The sequence below is a fragment of the Melozone crissalis genome, unplaced genomic scaffold (assembly GCF_028551555.1).
Source record: "Melozone crissalis strain CALT ecotype California unplaced genomic scaffold, PUWL_Pcris_2 ptg000068l_1, whole genome shotgun sequence".
NCBI lineage: Eukaryota > Metazoa > Chordata > Aves > Passeriformes > Passerellidae > Melozone > Melozone crissalis.
The window spans coordinates 16,588,707-16,607,331 of record NW_026535846.1 but is presented as its reverse complement, the minus strand read 5'-3'; the positions used below and the strand labels follow the sequence as shown (position 1 = coordinate 16,607,331).

Sequence of the window (18,625 nt, the reverse complement as noted above, 5' to 3'; positions counted from 1 at the left end):
CTCTGCCATGGATTCCCTTTCTGAACAGTGTTAAATCATTTCCACCAACTTTTATTTTCTCTCACAAACCCCTGGAGACAGACTTGCAGCCCTGCTGAGCTCCTGCAGCTCCAGGGAGGGTAGCCAGAAGCAAACCTGCCCCAGCCAGCCTTCCAGTTTGCTCAGAAAAACCTGACACAACGTGGTGAACAGCAGTCACACAAATTGGCTGAAATGGTTCTGTCCTCTTCATTTCCATCCCTGATATGAGATAAAACCTTACCCTGGCATCACAGGAATGGTAATGCAGTCATAAGGTGCTGAGCTGTTACAGCCTTGTATCCTCAGAGATGGGACCAGGGAGCTCCCATGCAATGAATGTTTCCACTGCTCAGCACAGACCTTGAAAAGTATACAGTTAACAAAAGCAACATCCTTTCCCCTTAGGAGCCCTCCCTCATCAACCAGCAATCATGGTTTCTTCAATTCCTAGAATTTTTCATATTTTGTAACATTCAGAAGTCAAAAGATCAGTAAGTCTCAACATGCTCTGAACTCCCTGGCACTTAAAGCTCTAACATAGGCAAATGCTGAAATTAGAAATGAGCCACGGGACAGATTTTCCCATGCTCACTAATCAAGAGTCACTGATGTAAGGATTTCTCTCCCAGGCTAAAATCTCTCATCTTTCTCCAGCACAAAATTTACTTAGCAAATAAAAGGGGACCTGTGACCTCTGTATATGTTGACTTGGATAGTTATAATTTCTGACTCTTGGGTCTCACCATTACAGTCACCCCAGTTCTGGGTTATACAAGACTTGGTGGCTGTGGCTGTTAAAAAAGACACAAATGTCTTGAGGTTAGGCTGCCTGCAGAGGGGCCTGGTAACAACCTGTTTGCTGAACTGTGAGTCATGGAAAATGAAAATAGAGAAAAATCTACCAAGGAACCTCATCCATTCCTCCAGCTGATGAAGAAGTACAACTTCCTAGAGCATTACATGCTCTTCATATCTTGGTCTGGTTCAGTTTTAAATTGTATTTCTGTACCTTTCCTTACCAAACTATTCCATGAGTGTTTGGAAGTTTTTCTTGAACTTCATACTTTAGTTTTTTTCCTCTGTTTATTCATATAATTACTTTGAGATTTGGCTGTGAAAACATAAATGTGAGAGTTGACCAGTGTTTCAATGATCAGGAAGGGGTGGGGGTGTCTGGCAGCACAGATCATGGCTCTCAGTGCTGAGCTTTCATAATTATTAGCTAGACAAGCAGAGAATTTGGAGAGTGCAATGAGCAGGTCTGCTCCCAAGGTGGCCAGGCTAACTTGAATGTCTTTTTGTCTTGCAGAAGATGAAGCCCATCGTCCAGAGAAGACGATCTACCTCATCTGCCATTACTAAAGCGCTTGGAAAATCAAAGTCCCATTCCAGGTAGAAAAAATACCTTTCTGACTCCTGTTCCCATCTTCCTGCCTGCACAGACTGAAACCAAATTGGTTTTCAAATTCATTTAACCATGTAGAGGGGAATCGGGTCCTGTGGGGGCAGGTGGGGGGGACAAGGCACCAGACAGAGGTGGTGGGTTGCAGGACATGGGCTGATGCAGATTTAGCACCCCTGAGGAGCATCCTGGGGTTCCACCTCAGAGTTTCCCTGTGCAGCTGCAGCCACTCATTGCCAGAGCCCTGTGCAGCCCCTGCTCCATGTGTGCACTGCCAGTGGGGGGGACAGTCCTGAGAATTGCTTCTGCCTCAGCTGTAGGTGCACCTGGGCAGGTGAGGGGGCTGGAGCTGCTTCTGGAGATGGAGACAGTGGTGGGAGGCATGGCCAGGCCCTGAGAGCCCTGTGCAGGATGGCATCGGCTCAGGACATTTGTTGGAAGAGCTGCCAGACCCAGACCTGCTCCAGGCCAGCCTGTCCCTGTCAGGGGCAGCAGCTTTCCCTTCCTGCCAGCTCAGGCAGTGGAGAGCTGCCCCCATGCCTCCACCTCCATTGAGTGATGCTTTGTTCCTGCAGTGAGGCACCAGGAGTGCCAGCAGAGTCAGGGAGCCACATGCCAGCCATGCACATTTTCTGCTGAAACACAGAGCGTTCTTACCCAGCCCTGAGCTGGGCACCCCAGCCCAGTGGGAGCTGAGTCCTCCTTGATCTCCTCCCCTCCTGCAGCACTGTGTCACTGCCAGGGACAGATAAGGGGATACCATGGTCCTTTCTGCCTTGCTGTGATAGCAGTTTTGTAAATAACATTTCCTGAGGGATTTCTTTAGTTTGATTTTTTTCTCTCTTTGTAAGAAAGAGAAGATAAAGCTGAACTGATTGATCTGGACCAGCCCTCCTGAAGAATATCCCTTTAGTATCCCACCATTGGTGATGGATGCACAGTGCAGCCTGCTTCTCTGGAATGAGGGGGGAGTGTCAGTCTCACAGGACACCTAATATGAAGGGCAGGACTGATTTTCATTTAGTTGTCATTTGAAAAAGTTATGTGATTTCTTTTTCCTTCCTCCCACCCCCTCTAAATTGCAGCAAGGAAAAAAAAAAGTGAGGAAGAGAAACAAATTCTTGACTTTATTTGGCTGGAGAACATGAGGGAGGGAAGCTTTAAATGTTTCTTGTGATGAATTGCTATGGAGGGAGCTGGTCCAATGCCATCTTTGCTCAGGCCATGAAAGCATCAGTGAGATTTTTTTTGCTATCCTGCCATTGTGTTTATAAAGCTGGGTAATCCTCCAGCTTTAGGAAATCCACTGCTTGGGATTGTGAGATGCTGTGGCTCCCACGTCTCAGCTGATGGACATGGAGGGTTTTAATATCATATCTGAAGGTGATTAAGCTTCTCACTTTCAGCCCCACAGCTGCATAAGTCAAGATTCACTTGGTGGTGGCTGTGGAGGAGGGAAGAGGGAATTTCTGTTTGCCAGAGTGCAGGTGTTCCTGTGACTGGGGGAGGATTTTAGTAAAGCAACTACTGGCTGGTTTTAACCTCACTCCTGTGAAATCAAGTGAGTTCAGTTATGAGGCCAGTGGAAACTGAGTTAACACCAACAACGTCAAAAATACTGCAATTGCAGCTCATGTGGGTTTTTATTTGTTTGTGTAGAGTGTCCTCAGACTAGAGGGTAGAGCAGCAGAGGGAGAGCAGAATTGCTGAGGGGTGAAGAGAAGGCAAGGATCCTTTTCTGCAAGCAAGATACACATTTTTGTCTATATGTGCAGACAGGAGGATCTCTGTGAGGTATTTTCTGTGTCAGTCTAAGGCCGTGTCTCAGAGTTTCACTAATTAAGTCAGGCTGAGGCACACAAACACACTGTGTGAGCAGGAACTCTTGCATGTTCATGCAGCACAGAAATGGCTGTGGGAGCTGCTGTGCCAGCTGCCCTGAGCCCAGAGCAGTGCTGAGGAGATGCTCTGTGGGGTGCTGAGCTGCAGGCCAGGACACTGCCCTTGGCAGAGCTCTTCCAGCTGGGGACAGCACAGGGAGAAGGTCTGGTTCAATCTCCATGCTGCCCTGTTGGCTGAAGTCAACGTGCAAAACCCCTCAGGGATTTTTGGAAATGGTGAGCACCTCTATGAATCTCAGTGGAAACAGCAAGCTGGATGGCTGCCAGGCAAGCCAGAATCAGATGTCTGGAATTAGATGAGTACATGCAGTTCATTTTCTTTTTGCTGCAACTCTTGTGCTGACAAATTGTTCAGTCTGGATGGAAAACATGCACAGAAAGGGCAGTGCCCCCACGCCCAGCTGAGCCACGCCGTGAGCCACGGGCTTTCCATGGTCAAGTCATAGCTCACACACATGTGCAGGAAGTAAGTCTTTTACCTGAGTGAGAAATCACTCAAAAACTGCTATTTCAGCAGATTAATCTAACAAGATTTGGTGTGGGCTTTTAGGCAGTTTTCTGTCTGAGGCTGGTAAACTTAATTGTGCCGAGGCAGGCCAGTGTGGGTCATAATAGAGGGAAATAGAAGCACAGAGCTCTCAGGCTCCTCCAAAACAGAAAAGAAAACCTTCTGACAAAGTTTTTTGATTTTTTTTTACTCCTCCAGGGAAACTACTCTTTCCTCTTCCCACTCAGACAATGGGCTGCCAAGTGGGGTGTTCAGCAGCCCAGGCTCCTCCTTCATCCTGGACGAGCGAGTGCAGCTAACCGTGGGCCTGCAGACCCAGGAAAGATATCTGATTTTGTTGAGTGATGTGCTGGTCATTGCCAAGTCCAAGTAAGAGGAATTTCCACTCCTTCCTTTTCCCCAGTAGGTGCTGTTGAAGCTAGCTCAGCATGTGGTGGGATTTTTGGGGCTGTCCTGTGCAGAGCCAGGTGTTGGACTCAATGATCATGAGGGTACCTTCCAACTCATGAGATTTTATGAGGCTCTGATCTATTTGTGGAGCACATAGCAGCCTCTAAAACAATGTTTCTTTGGAAATGTGGATTTAAATGTGGCATTTCCCCTTCCACCTTCACAAATTCTTCTTGAAATTAATGTTTCACTCCATTTGTCTGAAGAAAAAGGTTGTCTAATCAGTTTTCCCTATTTCCTCATGAGGTTGCTTGCAGATACACCATGAGGGCAAGAGGCAGAAGGACAAAACTGACTTTCAGTCTGACTCTTTCGTATAAATTAAGAACTCTAATTGCATTTGCATGACTTGAAAGGAGAATTATCAGACTCTGGAGGTCTAAATGTTATTCTCTGGCCTAAGGAATTCATAACTTCCATTGCAGATCCTCCTCCAGCCTGAAGCTGAAAAAGCAAGTGCATCTGAGTGAAGTGTGGACCGGCACGTGTCTCAGTGAAGTGACAGAGAAAAAGATGAGTCCTGAGAATTCATTTGTCATTGGCTGGCCCATCACCAACTACGTTGTCACCTTCAGGTACCTTATCAGACATCAGAGCTCCCTCTGCACCCCAGTAGCTACTTAATCTCCTGTGTCAAGTGAAACAATGACTGAGGCTAAAGGGCCCATTTCCTTTTCCATTTCCATACCCTGAAACCCAGGTAACCTGTGCTGGCAGCAATAGTTCTAGGAACAGCAGACTTTGGGAAGGAAATACTAGGAGAAAGAAAATAGCAATTAAAGGTCACTGCAAAAATAATGAGGGCCTACAAGATGAGTTAACTCCAACTTCACAGAAAGGGATTTTCCCTTATCTGAACACTCACCAGTCTGACAGGAAACCTGGTCCAGTTTGTTGCTGGGATTTTTTTGTTATTATTATTTTTGGTATTTGTTAAAATAGAACAGAAGAAGGAAAGGACTGTGCTTTTGTTCCAGGGCTTTGCAGGAAGCAACTTTGACTTACAGCCATATATAAATGCAATTGGGTAGAGTTTCCAATGGCTGTTGCCCATTCAGCACTTGTTTGATGATCTGCCTCCCTTTTTGTCTTCAGCTCAGCTGATGTGAAGGAACGATGGCTGTCAGAGCTGCTGGGGTAAGTGACCCTCCTTTCATCCTCCTTCCATGTGGTTCCTCTACCGGCCTTAGAGAAATCTGCCCTTCAAATCGTGCTCTGATTTTCAGCATGTCAAGTGTCTAAGTGCTGATTGAAAAACCCACCTTTGAAATCTGAATACAGATGCTCCTAGGAGAGTGCAAAATTGGTGCTAACAGTTGGGAAATAAGGGGACCCATCAGAAGATGATGTTGATGGAGGATCCTTTTTCCTTTGGAGCTGGAGGTTGACTTTGCTAATCACCGTGGAACTGTCACAAGTGTTACTGATTCTTCAGATGTTTTTTGATTTCAACTAAAATTTTTATTATGTTGCATCTAGAGGCTACAGTTTTTTCTTTTATGTTTTATATGTTGCTTCCACTAACACCCAGACAAAAATGTTTATATAGAGACAAAGAGGGGAAAAAATCTACTGATTTGTGGAGAGCTGTAGTGATTCTGAGGGAACACTGGAGGGTATTATGCGGACACATCTACCTGCACTGAAATACTACATGTGGGGGATTGTTAGTCTTTGTGCTCCAGGTAGATAAAGAAGTCACTAAGAGCACATGGCCTCACTATAACCATTACATTCATGTTAGTCATAGTTAATCTGTATTTATTACAGTGCCAAGGAGGATGTCCCATCCAAATTTTAGGGTCCTTCTCAAATTTGGTTGGGAAACTACATCCCTTCCCCTTTTCTTTGACTTTCAGGCATATCAATAAGGTAAAACAAAATGAGTATGTGAAGACTCTGACCCTTCAGATCGTTGTGCTGGATGATGACAACTGTTCTTCTGTAAGTAAAGCTAAGGACCTGCTTAGATCAAGAATACGCAGGGGTCTGTGGAGTAGGGGAGAAAATGCAGGGCTGTGCTGATATTCCAGCATCTGGGTGCATCATCCTTCCCACTTGGAGAGTTTTGGTTTGAGAAATGAGGAGATAGCCAGGCCCTTATCAAACAGCACTTAAGATTATTCTTCACCTCTGACTTCTTTTCTCTTTTCCTTTTGCTTCAGTTCAAAATTCATGACAGTTTGTGGCTGAGTGCCACAGTCAATTCCTATTTCCAGTGCTATGAATTGAGGATATTGATCACAGAGCCTCTGGTGTGTTGTCCTGAATTAATTTACTGGAATGTGTCCCAGCCTAGCACACATTTCTTGGCTTCATGCCGAGCTTGGTGGGTCACATTTGCCTCCTGGGTGTTCTTCCCTCACAGAGTGACCTCTGACACTCTGGTTGATGAGCATTGCCATGTTCCATGTTCACCCTTTTGAGTGACAGTGGCATTATAATCAGCCAAACACTGATGGGATCAAACACAGCATCTAAGCACCACCCAACTCCTGTGATTTCTGCTGGATGAAATATTTGGGTGATATAATAGACGCATGACGGAAGAAGTAGTGGAGAATAGCTTTCACTTTGTATACCCATCATCCTTTCTGGTGTACTTCAAATTTGTACAGCTCATCCAACCATGAACATTTAGTAAAGACAGTCATTAGACACGGATGTGACATATTCCCCAGATTTTGAAGCTACAAGAAACCGCAACCAAACTTCTCACCTTTGTCTTAGCTTCCTGTATTTTCTCTGTTTGCCTTTCTAGACTACTGAAGTCAAGGTGTCCAATGTGGAAACTGCAGAGAGTGTGATGAAGAAGACCCTTCTACAGCTTGGGCTCCCTGTAAGTGGCAGATTTTAGCCAAGGATGCTGGCAGCATCTGCTTCACAGGACAGAGTGGGTGTGGATAAGTGTAGATTTGCTGTCTGTTGCTTTCTGAATGGAGGGCAACATCATGGACCCTCACTCTGGCCCCTCTCAGCTAACATTTTTCTCTTTGTTCCTCACCCAACAGGGCAGGACCAGTGAACACCACCTCTGGGTGGTCTCAGGAAAAGATGAGCCTCCTTACCCTCTCATTGGTAAGAGCCCTCTGGCACCAGAAGAAAAAATAATAAATTGTATTAGTGTATGTGGCAGAGAAGCATCACAAACATTGCACTCTTCACTTCAAAAGCAATAGCAGGGACACTGTTCTTGATGTAAGATGTGACATCAAGTTGCTGTGAGATGTCACTTGGCTTTTATCATCCCAGCATCCACATTTAATCAAAGCATGGTGATATCTTTGAAAAACCTCACACTTACCTCCCTTTTCCGAGCAAATCTGTGCATTTCTGGGTGGGAGCCCATCACACTTTTCAGCAGATGCTCCAAATAAATGGGAGATCTTCAGGCTATACCAGGAAGTACCTTGTTTGCAGCAGGTGTGGTGCAGGGATAGGACATGCCCCAAAGCCTAATTCAATCCCTCTGGCTGCTGGTATGAGCTTGCAGGGCTCCAGGTGTGGAGGCTGGTGATACTCTCCTGCTCAGCTGAGCAGGCATCTCCTCACAGGCAGAGCAGGAGGTCAGGGGCAGCCTCTGCCCACCTTCACTGTCTGTGGCAGAGGTGTCCACTGACCTCTGTCAGACAGAGCTGCTCCTGACACTTCCCAGGCCCTTTGCCTTTGGGCTCTGTCAGAACCAAACTAATTGCTGCAGTCAGGTGGTCATTCAGCAAGGGTGTTTTACATCTAGAGGAAAGTACTTTCACAACTGAAAGAAGCAAATTTTTTCCATGGTCTATTGGTGACTTACAAGCCTCTAGTTAGGAAGCAAACATATTTCTCCTACTCTTTTGGTACTTATTTAGTTTTTATTGCATTTCAGTTCTCAAATAATGACAATATTTTGTGCTTTCTGCACAAAACATTGCACCATATTGAAAACCCAGTTTGTTGAATATGGGTTGCTATTTTCTGAACTGCAACCTTAATCCTAAACTGACATCATGAGCACATGTAGGCCACTTGCATCAATGCCTTCACAGGCTGTTTATTTGAAAACTTTCCTTTTAGGTTTTAGAAACTCCTCAGGCTTGAGGGAGGGGAGATGTGTATATGGGAGCCTTGAGGACAATCACAATGGTGTTGGAGTGCTACAGATGTGTAGGGGATGATTTCAGAAATAGGAGAAACATTTTAAAATAAACCACTGAATTTTGCCTGTTAAGTTCTAAGCATTCATCATGGAGATCACCAAAGCTGGAATTTTCCAATAACAGTAAGAGTTTTTACCATAGCTCTGCATTTTTGCTTGCTCTTTACACAACTCTGCTCAACAGGGCACGAGCATCCCTTCAGCATCGCCCTGAGCTGTCTCCGGGACTCTGCTGACCATCAACAAAGAACCAACAACAACACTCTCCTGGCTGATGGCACAGAGGCTTCCCTCCTTGCTCAGCTCTCAAAGGAAAAACAGTGTCAGTTTGTCCTGAAACCCAGACTCCAGGCTCCAGTGCAGCTGAGGAGAGGTAAGGGCTGCAGGAGTGTGGTACAGCTGGATAGAGACTTTACTGACCAGGGCAGTGCTGAGCTCTTCTGGCATCATACATGTATCCAGAGTTGCTCTCACACCTGAATGGAATGTAAAGAGAAAGAGACTGCAGAGAGGTGAAATTTCTCTGTGCACATTTTCAGACTTAGCTTTTAGTCCTTCATTAGTCTGCAACTGCAAGTCATTGTAATAGAATCATAACAAATGCTGAGTTGGAAGAGAACCATCAGTATCATCAAGTCCTGGCCCTGTACCCAATAGCCCCACCATCAGCCTGAGAGCATTGTCCATATGCTCCTTGAACTCAGACAGCCTTGATGCTGTGACCACTGCCCTGGAGAGCCTGTTCCAGTGCTCAGCCACCCTCTGGGTGAAAAACATTTTCCCGAGATCTAACCTAAACCTCCCCTGACTCAGCTTCATGCCATTTTCTTAAGGCTTATCACTGGTCACAAGGGTGAAGTGATTCTTGCACTGCAGGGACAGCAAGAGAAGAATGGTGGTTGAGAGTTTTGCTGATGGTTGAGAGAGGAATAAGTGGTTTCACTGCTGTATATTGTCTAACCATCCCCATTAAGAGTTCAGTTAATAAACAGGTGAGGGTAGAAAGTGCTTGTTTTGCTGGGAACTCTGCCTCCACTGTAGATCACTCACTGTCCAGCAGGTAGGGGTGTAATGAAGGTGTGTGTTTGCTTTCAGAGTCACTGCAGAAGCACACCAAGAGGAAGAAGTCCTTGATTGACTGGGCCCTGCGCCGCAGCACCAGCACCCCCACAGGCAGCCCTCCCTCACAGTCCCCTACCACACCCCGCAAGCTCTTCGGCCTGTCCCTGTCCTCTGTCTGTCCTGATGGAATCCTTCCCAAGCCAATCATGGTGAGCAGCAGCCTGGACTGCTTGTCTTGATGTAAATTTGGTGTGTTTAGCCCAAAATTTAAAGCCACTTGCAGCTTTGATGAGGGTTGAATGGGGAAGAGGACCATAGTTTACTTGTGATCCAGACTCAGCTCAGTAACAAGGGTGGGAACAACCCTCTCCTGTAATCCCCATCACTTCATTCACAGGCATCTGTCCTTTTCAGTGAGTGCCTCAAGGTCATCACCAGCTGACAAGGGGCAATGTCAGTGGATCCTGCCATGCTATGTAGCCTAGAACTCACTCACTACAAGAGTCCCCTGGGCTTACACTTGTCACAGGATAAGCGTGCCCACATGAACTTTATCTGCAGCTTGCCTGTCAGGTTCTTCTCCCTGGTTAGATCAGGATAAATCTCTTGTATTGTTTTCTTCCCATTACTGACTCGGTCATCTGCTAATTACATTGCAACACATGATGAATAATATACACAAACAAGAGGGTAAAGAATTAGGCTCTAAAGTACAACTGGCTTTTCTCTTAGGATATGCTGCTCCTCTTGTACCATGAAGGTCCCTCTACTACGGGCATTTTCAGACGTTCTGCCAATGCCAAGACTTGCAAGGAATTGAAAGAGAAGCTGAACTCTGGAGGTGATGTTCGGGTGGATGGAGAGTCAGTCTTTGTGGCTGCAGCTGTCATCACGGTAAGTGTGGCCAAGTAACTCAGCTTGTCTGGGCCAGTGGCACCTTCCTTCTTTAAGGAAGCAGTGATTCTTTATGGGTAGGGAGGATTCACCTGTTTGTGTGCACAGAGGTGATTCAGTGGCCTGGTTTTCACATGCAGATATGTGCAGCCCCTCAGGATGGGGCTCCCTTTGGCACCTGCCCATACCAAACCACTCCCAGCAGGAAATACAGTGATGTCCACCTGCAAGGTAGCTGTGATGTCTGTACAGTGCCAAATAACATGGCAGATGCTGCACTGACATATGCATAAAAACCCTTTGGTTGCAGCAGCACAGATGTTTTCTGTCATTTCTGAATGCAAGGCAGAGGCTGCAGACAGTTTGGGAGGCTTGTGCCACTTGAGGGCAGCTGCTCTGCAAGCCCCAAAACAGGAGCTGACCTGTGCTCTCTGGACCCCCAGCCTTCACCCTCTGATCAGCCAGCAAGCACAAGGGAAAGCAGCTGCTAAATCCAAGCAGAGGAGCTGTGGTGGGTGAGGGATGAAGCTTGTGATAAGACCCATGTTTCAGTAAGGAAAAGCCTGTATTTTGTACTGGCAATTAAATCTGGTCAGAGTAATTTAGGCACCAAAGTATAAAAAAAAAAAAATCCCCTTTTTTGTTGTTGGCCTGATATCCAAGCATTTCCCAAGACAAGACATACACTGAGTTGTTGAATAGTTCCCTGAGAAAAACCAGCAGTCCTCCTAGCTGAGAAATGTTTCAGAGAGATCTGTTCAGAGCCCCAGGGCTGAGTCCTCTGCTGGACTGGAAAAGGGACAGTCCTGCGCTGGAGAAGGGGCAAAACAGAAGGGCTGCCTGTTCATCCTGCAGTGCTGCCACAAAAGAGCCTGAGGAAGACAGCTTGGTGGGCATGGGAGGGGAGAATAAGCATGTTTGTGTAGTGTCTTGTTTTATCTTGTGCTTAATATGAATAAACAGTGACTGTATGCATTGTGAAACTGAAACCAGGAATTCAAAACTGACCAGACTGCTCTGCATATATATATTTAATTCAGGATTTTCTCCGAAATATACCTGACAGTGTTCTATCCTCAGACATGCACGGACTGTGGATGGAAGCTATGGACACAGAAAATCGGGCACATAAGATTGAAGCTATCAAAAGGTTTGTAAAAGTTTCTTTTGATGAGTAAAGGGGGATCATATGGGCCTAAGAATAGCCTTCGTTTTCTGGGAGATTACTGGCAATGCTCCAGGCCACAGGGGAGGAGCTATTGCCAATTGCCAGTGTCATGGATCAGAAAATTTTCTTTTCAATGGTCTTTTTTGAACATCCTCAACATTTCTGATCCCAAAAAAGTAATTTAAAAGTTCTCTTCTGATGATTATTCAAATTAGCAGAACAAGTAAATTAAAAAAGCGTAATAATTCAGCTACCAGAAGTGCATCTATGGTAGCAGAATTAAATCTTCAATGACAGTAACTTTATTCTTACGTGCACGAAATGAGGCTGATCATCATATTGGCAGTTAGAAGAAACAGCCCTGTCAAGGTGGAGATGTGGACCTTGAAAACAGCTTTATTGCCGTGAAACTGCTGCCCTGAGCATGAGCAGTTTATCAGCCTCCTGTTGGATATCCCGTTTATTCAACCATGGCTCAGCTCAGTTTTTGAACCTTAACATTTATCCTGGGCCTTCTTTATCCATGTTCCCCACAGCACATGACACAGCAGTGTCTGTGGAGTGCTGCTGGCCTGGAGCTGTCTCCTGTCTCCTCTGGGCATTCCCTGTTTAGTTAAGGCATTGTGGGTTTCCCCCACATGCTCTGAACCCAAGTCCCTTTGTCCCTCCAGCTCTGAGACCAGAGCAGGTGGGAAATTTGGATGCAGAGTTGTGGCTCTCACATGAGGTGGTGGAGGGGAGTGACACAGATTCACCTTATTATCAAGTGGGGATGTCTCAGGCTGGGTACAAAGGGGCAGGAGGGTGGGGAAAGCTTTGGGATGCAACTTCTGGAATCCTAAGAGCAGATGTTTGTGAACAGCACTGTTTTCCTTTTTTCCCACTCCCTGAATAGTCTCATCAACCAGCTTCCAGAGGCCAACCTCATCTTACTCAGACACCTCTTTGGAGTACTGCATCATATTGAGCAGAATTCTGGAGTGAACCAGATGAATGCCTTTAACCTGGCTCTTTGCATAGCACCCAATATGCTGTGGCTACCGAGTCCCACTGGGCCTGAAGAGGAGAGCCGCTCTACAAAGAAGGTAATCTTCCATGGGTTTGGGAAAACTTCTGGTTTCCTCTTTCACTGCTTTTTATGGGCACTGCCTTTTGTAGCCTAAAGGAAGGCACAGGGCCAGTGGCAGTGCTGGCTGAGTGGCACCCAGGCCCCATCCTTTCCTCTGTGCAGCTCTGCCCATGCTGGGAGGGGTTTAGGCCCTCAGGCTGTCCAGGGTGAAAAGGGAAGCAGTGATTGCTTCACCAGATGAGCTTCCTATATGGCCAAGCCAGCCCAAGAAAACTGGAGCAGCTGAAGTTGGACACTGCCACCTCAGCTGGAACAAAATGAGCAGTGAGCAGAAAGGAGGAATGCTTGCTTGGAGCTTATGAGGTACAAGCAATAGTGAGGAAAACTGTAGAATGTGCTATACCTGGCTCACAGCACCAGTTCACATAGTTCATATTCTTGCCTCAGGTGTTCATACAGATGCACTGCCACATTGTTAACAGCTTCTTGATGAAATTACATCTTTGTAAAAAAAATGAGACAATCTGGGTATGATTTTACTTGCTCTGTTTTCATGAAACTGAATCTGTGAATTCCTGTCTTTGCCAGGTGGCCTTGTTAGTGCAGTTTCTGATTGAAAACTCAGGAGAGATTTTTGGGGGTGATATTGCTTCCTTGTTCCAAAGACCTGACATAAAGAAGTCCAAAAATTCAGCAGAATCTCTGGGTAAGTTGGTGGTAGTAAATCTTCCAGAAATATTTAAAATCTTTTAATAGGTAAAGTCCTCAGACAAAAGAGTTTGCTTTACCTTCACGTTTCTTCTAAGGAACAACATTGAAAACCAGCTAGGTTTTGTTTTCTCTGTGCCTGTCAAGCATAGGCAGGAAGAGAAAGCAAAGCAGAGGGTTGAGGTGCAGAAACTCCAATGTGTCCCCAGAGATGGTTGCCTTTCTCCATGGCTGCTGTTAAACCTACTCTAACCATTGCAAGAATTTAGTGTAGCCTTAACACTGCCATGTCCCAGCAGTATTTTTATTTTCCAGGTTAGTTCTATAAAGCTAAACCACATGGTTTGTATGGAAAGAGATGTAGTTGTCTCTGTTAGCTGTCCTATGAATACAGGCTAGTGATGAAAACTGGTCATCAAGCCAGAATTTTTTTATTATTTCCTGTGAGAATAATGGATTATCTTTGTTTTTCCATGGGCTTCATACAATTTCCCTGGTTTGGTTGTGAGGTACTATATATATGGCAACAAATAAATTTGTGTCCTCTGCCCCAGACATAGGCTTGGCTCAGCATGATGATTCCTCCGATGAGCTGGAGTTTTCCACTTGTGATCCAGAAGGGCGAAAGCACCACCTGGAATCTGATGATGCCATTTTTGAAGTACCCAGAAGCTTGTTACTCGATGAGGATCAGGAAGACTGGGACTTGTTCAGCGAGATCACAGCCTGCTACCAGAGCAAAGCGCAGACCAACGCCAGTGCAGACAGCTACGAGCTCCTGGAGGAGGACGGCTCCTTCTGCTCCATCGGCTCCATCCGCTCGCTGAGCCCGGCCCGGGACCGCTGCTCCTCCGAGCCCAGCGTCTGCCTCAGCTCCCAGCTGCCCCCGCAGAGCCACGAGCCCGTGGCCCGCCAGTCCAGCTGCGACGCCACCATCATGAGCAGCCACGCTGACTACGTCCACAGGCTCAGGCAGCTGCAGATGGAGAGCCAGAAGCTCATTGATGAGGGCCTAAGCCCTGGGGTTAATAAGGCCAGGCAGAGTTTGTGGCAACCACCGCAGACCACCTCCAGGGTGAAGCACATCAGCCTTCAGAAGTCCAGCCTGTCCAACAGGTCCAGTTTCTCCAGCCTGTCCTCTACCACCACCTCCCCCTCTGCCTCCTCACTTAGCTCCTTGGACAGTGCTTTCTCCTACTGCTCAGAGTCATCAGCCATCAGTCCCACAGATGTCTCATCCCTGCCATTCATGTTTGGCACTTCTGCCAGGCTTCATGCTGTGTCTCCCACAGCTGCCAAGAGGTCCCAAAAAGAGTGGCACAAATCCTTCACATCTCCTTTACATCTGTGCAATCTGGACAGCTTTCATGAGGGTGAACCCAAGGCTGGAGAGACCAGTCATTTCTTTGGAGAGCAGAAAAGTTTTCCATGTGTCAGCAGAGCTGCCATGGGAAGCTCATTCACTGACATTGACTGGGAAGAGGAGGAGAGACAGCTGAGTTGTTCAGGGTACCCTGGCCCAGGGCTCAGGAGCCAGGATTATACCAAAGAGTTTGAAGAAAGCCCTAAGTACCCAGCTGCCAGCCCATGCAGTGAGACATCCCCACAGGCCAGTCACCAGCAGCACAGGGAGAAGACAGTGAAGAACATAGAGATCAAAGGCACTGATGACTGCCCTCTGAGCCAGGAGAGCCTGAAGCGGACCAAGATAACTTTTTATGTGGCCCCAAATAAAGAAAGCTCTCGGGGGTCTCAAGTGGGAGAAGAGGAGGGATCTGTGACAAACACCAGCAGCACAGACTCACCCAGCAGCAGCAGCGAGCAGAGCCTGTCCAAGAGCTTGCAGACTGTGAGAGTCCATATCCCCCAGACATTGTTCTATGGGCAGAACACCCCCCTTGTCCTGCAGTCCTTCTCCAGGCGCTACCACCACGAGCCAATGGTCCCATCCCTGCAGGCCAAGCACAGAGAGAGCCCCCAAAGTGCCTCTGCTCCCGAGGAGCTGGAGAGACAACCAGTGGAAACGGCGCAGGCGCCAACCCAGAGCAAGGGCTCGGACACGTTCAGCCACACCATCCGCATCATCCTCCCCGACGCCATCCGGAACACCATCAGGGACTACTTCAAGCAGGATGAAACCGAGGCCTGTCCCACAGCAGAGGTGGAAGCAGTGGAGAAGGAACTGCTCCGGAGCAGGGTGGAGTGGCTCAGGAGCCAGCCTGTGGCAGAGGGGACCGCAGAGGAGCGTGACACAGCGGTGTTTGCAGAAGAGACTTTTGTCTAAGGCAATGGTTGTGGAGGAACTAAATATTTTTTTGTGTATGTGCAACAGAAAATATTCTGTAATATATGATCAGGGTGTGAAGAATCTAGCAGGCTGCCTGGGGCAACAAGTGTAAAGTGACACTAATGTGTATGTAATACTCTTTTTGGTGGGAGGTGGGGGGGTTGCTCTTGTGTTTTCTTTATGCCCTTTTCTGATGAAAGAGACTTCTCTGGCTGGGTGTGGAATGGAGTGAATCCCACCAGACTCTCCCTGTCCTTGAATTAGCTGACCTGTACAGGGCCTGACTCCATTTTTTTTAATAGCAGGAAAAGAGAAATGTTGCTTTATTTTCTCCAGTCAGCCGCTGATGTTGGTGGATGACTGGACAACAGGGACAGCTAATGCTTTTAATAATTAGTTAAAAATCTTTACACTTGCACAAAACCCACCGTTATTCACAGTTCATCACAACCGTTCATGCAAAGGAAAATTCTTCACCTTCATTCCAGAAATCACTGCTGCTTCACTCTGCTCATCTGTTGGCTGCTCTGGTCTAGTTCACAGCCCTCAACCATTATTGGTTGAGGCTGGGTTCCAAAATCAGCAGCTGGAGCCCAGAGTCCAAAGTCCAGCATTCACTGACAGACAGCATGTGTAACATTTTACGGCCAAGATTGCTTTTTTCTGGAATTAATTACACTGTGATTCTTTCTTCTCGTACCTTCCCCAAAGTTAGCATTTGACAGAGACACAGTTGCCATGAAGGATTTTAGTACTGTCACTTTGACAGGGCTGTGAATGTTCTTGTGTGTCCTCTGGGAGTAGCTCAGTAGCTAGGAGTTTCAGTCCTAGTGAAAGTTGACAATTTTCTGTCAATGTTGATGCCCCTTTCTAGAGGCAGTGTGGATGAGGCAAGTGACTAAATTCCTAGTCATGCTGAGAGGGACTTGAGCAGGGCTTGGTTTTAGCACGAGGTCAAGGAGTTGTGGAAGTTGTGAGGAATGTTGTTGAGTAGATGCTGAAGCAAAGTCCCATCTTGCCAGAAAGTTGTCAGTCCATGCACTGAAACTGTCCAGGCTTCATCACCGATGCTGGCTCAGAGAAACACTGAGTTCCCCCTCAGCAGAGCATGTGCCCCTGTGCACTCCAGCAGAATTAATTTTGGGGAATTCCAGGCAGGGATGTGCTAAGCAGGATGCTGGTAAGGACCACCAAAGAGATGCAGCCAGTGGAGTCCTGAAGCATCCCTCAAAGCCATGCTCAGAAGTGCCACAGACAAAATGGGACTTGTTAGAGGGTTGTGACACTGCCAGCTGAGCTCTAAAAAGATACTGAGAGCACCACATTAGTTTGACAGGTTGTTTTAAGGAAACAATGGGAAAGGTCTCAAAGGTTGAAAGGTTTGGGATGGTTCATTTGAAAGTTACATGAGAGTTTTCTATGGTGGTATCTGTCAGAGAGACAATCCTTTTACTCAGTGAACAGTGAATGGGTGAAGGAAAAGAGAAATATATGAATCCTAATGAAAAGTTGTGCTTTGTGTGTGGAATAAGTGTCCCTGCAAGCTGCTGAGTGTCTGCAAATAGCCAGAGCTGGAGCTGCATGACAGCTGCCATGGTTCAGTCCTTGCATAGATGGGAAAGCCACCTCTGTAAAATTATCTGGTGTCAGATCCCTCCACTCATCTGCCAGGTGCCTGTGAGGGTCAGTGACAGGAACCTGGCCCAGCATTCCAAATTCACATCATCAAATACTAGGGCAAGGGAACCAGGGGGAAGCCCAGAGCCCACTTTTCTAGGTGTATACAGTCTATTTTGGTAGATGAAGAGTGTTTACCTCTCAGATGTGGCACTCTCTGTCCCAGATCACCTTTGTGGCCCTTGTATAATGAAAGGTGTATATAATCATAACACAACTCCACCACCAACATAATTTTCCTCACACATGAACAGCAATAAAGCATCCACAGTCTTTTTTTCCAGAGCTAAAGTTGTAACTGTTTTAATAAAAGACACACAAGTTGTCATTGTGGTGCTGTCACTTTTTGTTCCCCCTTGCTCTTGCTCTCTCTCCCCTGTGTCAGGGTGGTGGCATTTGCACTGAACTGCTGTGAAACACACTCACCTCCCAGCCCAGCTCTGCCAGGCTGGCCACGCTGGCAAGAAGCCTCTGCCAGCACAGCACTCTAGGCATTACTCCTGTCTTTTCAAGAAGGTGAAAGAGCAGTAAATATTATAAGAAAAGTCTGCCTGTTCTTGGAAGAGAGTTGATTCTGTATTATAAACATACTAACAGATATAAACTCAGTGACTGGGCTCAGGTCAAAGGGGACCTAAACCAAATGCAGAGTAAGAGCTCATAATTTGCATCACCTAAAAAGATCACAGGAAACTTAGAAAGAAATTAGTTTAGAGAAACACTGGGTGAAACAGGGAAAAACACACAATTTTTCCTTGCCTCATCTTAGGCTGCCTAATGTGGGCACAGTTCTCTGGGTAGCTGCTCTAACCTAGCTCTGTATTATAACACTTTTCTTTATTTTAAACAAAACAAAATCCTGCAAAACTTAACACAAACCAGAGTTCTGGGCTTGGAAATTCACAGCCCTCCTCTTCCATGAGCCAGACAAAAATGCAACTCAGAGACCAATCTTGAAAACGTTCCACAGCTCCCAGCTTGCTCATAACAAGAAATAAATGCACAGATACTTGGTTGGCTTTCTGCCTCAGAAAGGCCACACTTTCCCTTAATGTATAGATCTGGGAGGCAAACAGGTTTTTCCCTTCTTTCTCTGCCCTTTTTCAGATCATTTAGACCACGCTGGCCTGTCACACACTGACAGCCCTACCAACTGCCCCAGCAGATGCAGCTCTTGGGAAGTCGTGTTCCATGGTCACCATCCAGGAAGTGAGGAGCCTTCAGGGCCTGCTCCCAATTTAGACCAAGGCCAAACAAGTCCAGTTCATCTGCCTGGAAGAGAAATGACTCATGCAGCCTCATCTTATTTCTGTTCAGGATATATGATTTCTTTCCTTATC

At 46.6% G+C, this 18,625-nt stretch overlaps 1 protein-coding gene across 1 annotated transcript; it reads left to right on the top strand.

Annotated features, from left to right (window-relative positions):
- The first annotated feature begins 1,333 nt into the window (after window positions 1-1,333).
- LOC128945733 (rho GTPase-activating protein 20-like) lies at window positions 1,334-17,104 on the top strand. The gene is made up of 14 exons (XM_054289573.1): window positions 1,334-1,413; window positions 4,031-4,201; window positions 4,708-4,857; window positions 5,378-5,419; window positions 6,142-6,226; window positions 7,044-7,121; window positions 7,294-7,360; window positions 8,605-8,793; window positions 9,516-9,691; window positions 10,215-10,376; window positions 11,417-11,526; window positions 12,440-12,629; window positions 13,202-13,319; window positions 13,876-17,104. Exons 1-14 carry the CDS (start codon window positions 1,334-1,336, stop codon window positions 15,603-15,605), a joined length of 3,348 nt encoding a protein of 1,115 aa, XP_054145548.1. The 3' UTR covers window positions 15,606-17,104.
- Window positions 17,105-18,625: the final 1,521 nt, after the last annotated feature.

Bases quoted from the DNA above. Each gene is read 5' to 3' on its own strand.
- LOC128945733 (XM_054289573.1), top strand. From the start codon at position 1,334: ATGAAGCCCATCGTCCAGAGAAGACGATCTACCTCATCTGCCATTACT. The intron at 7,361-8,604 runs GTAAGAGCCCTC...TCTGCTCAACAG, and splicing joins GCCTCCTTACCCTCTCATTG to GGCACGAGCATCCCTTCAGC. The intron at 13,320-13,875 runs GTAAGTTGGTGG...CCTCTGCCCCAG, and splicing joins AAATTCAGCAGAATCTCTGG to ACATAGGCTTGGCTCAGCAT.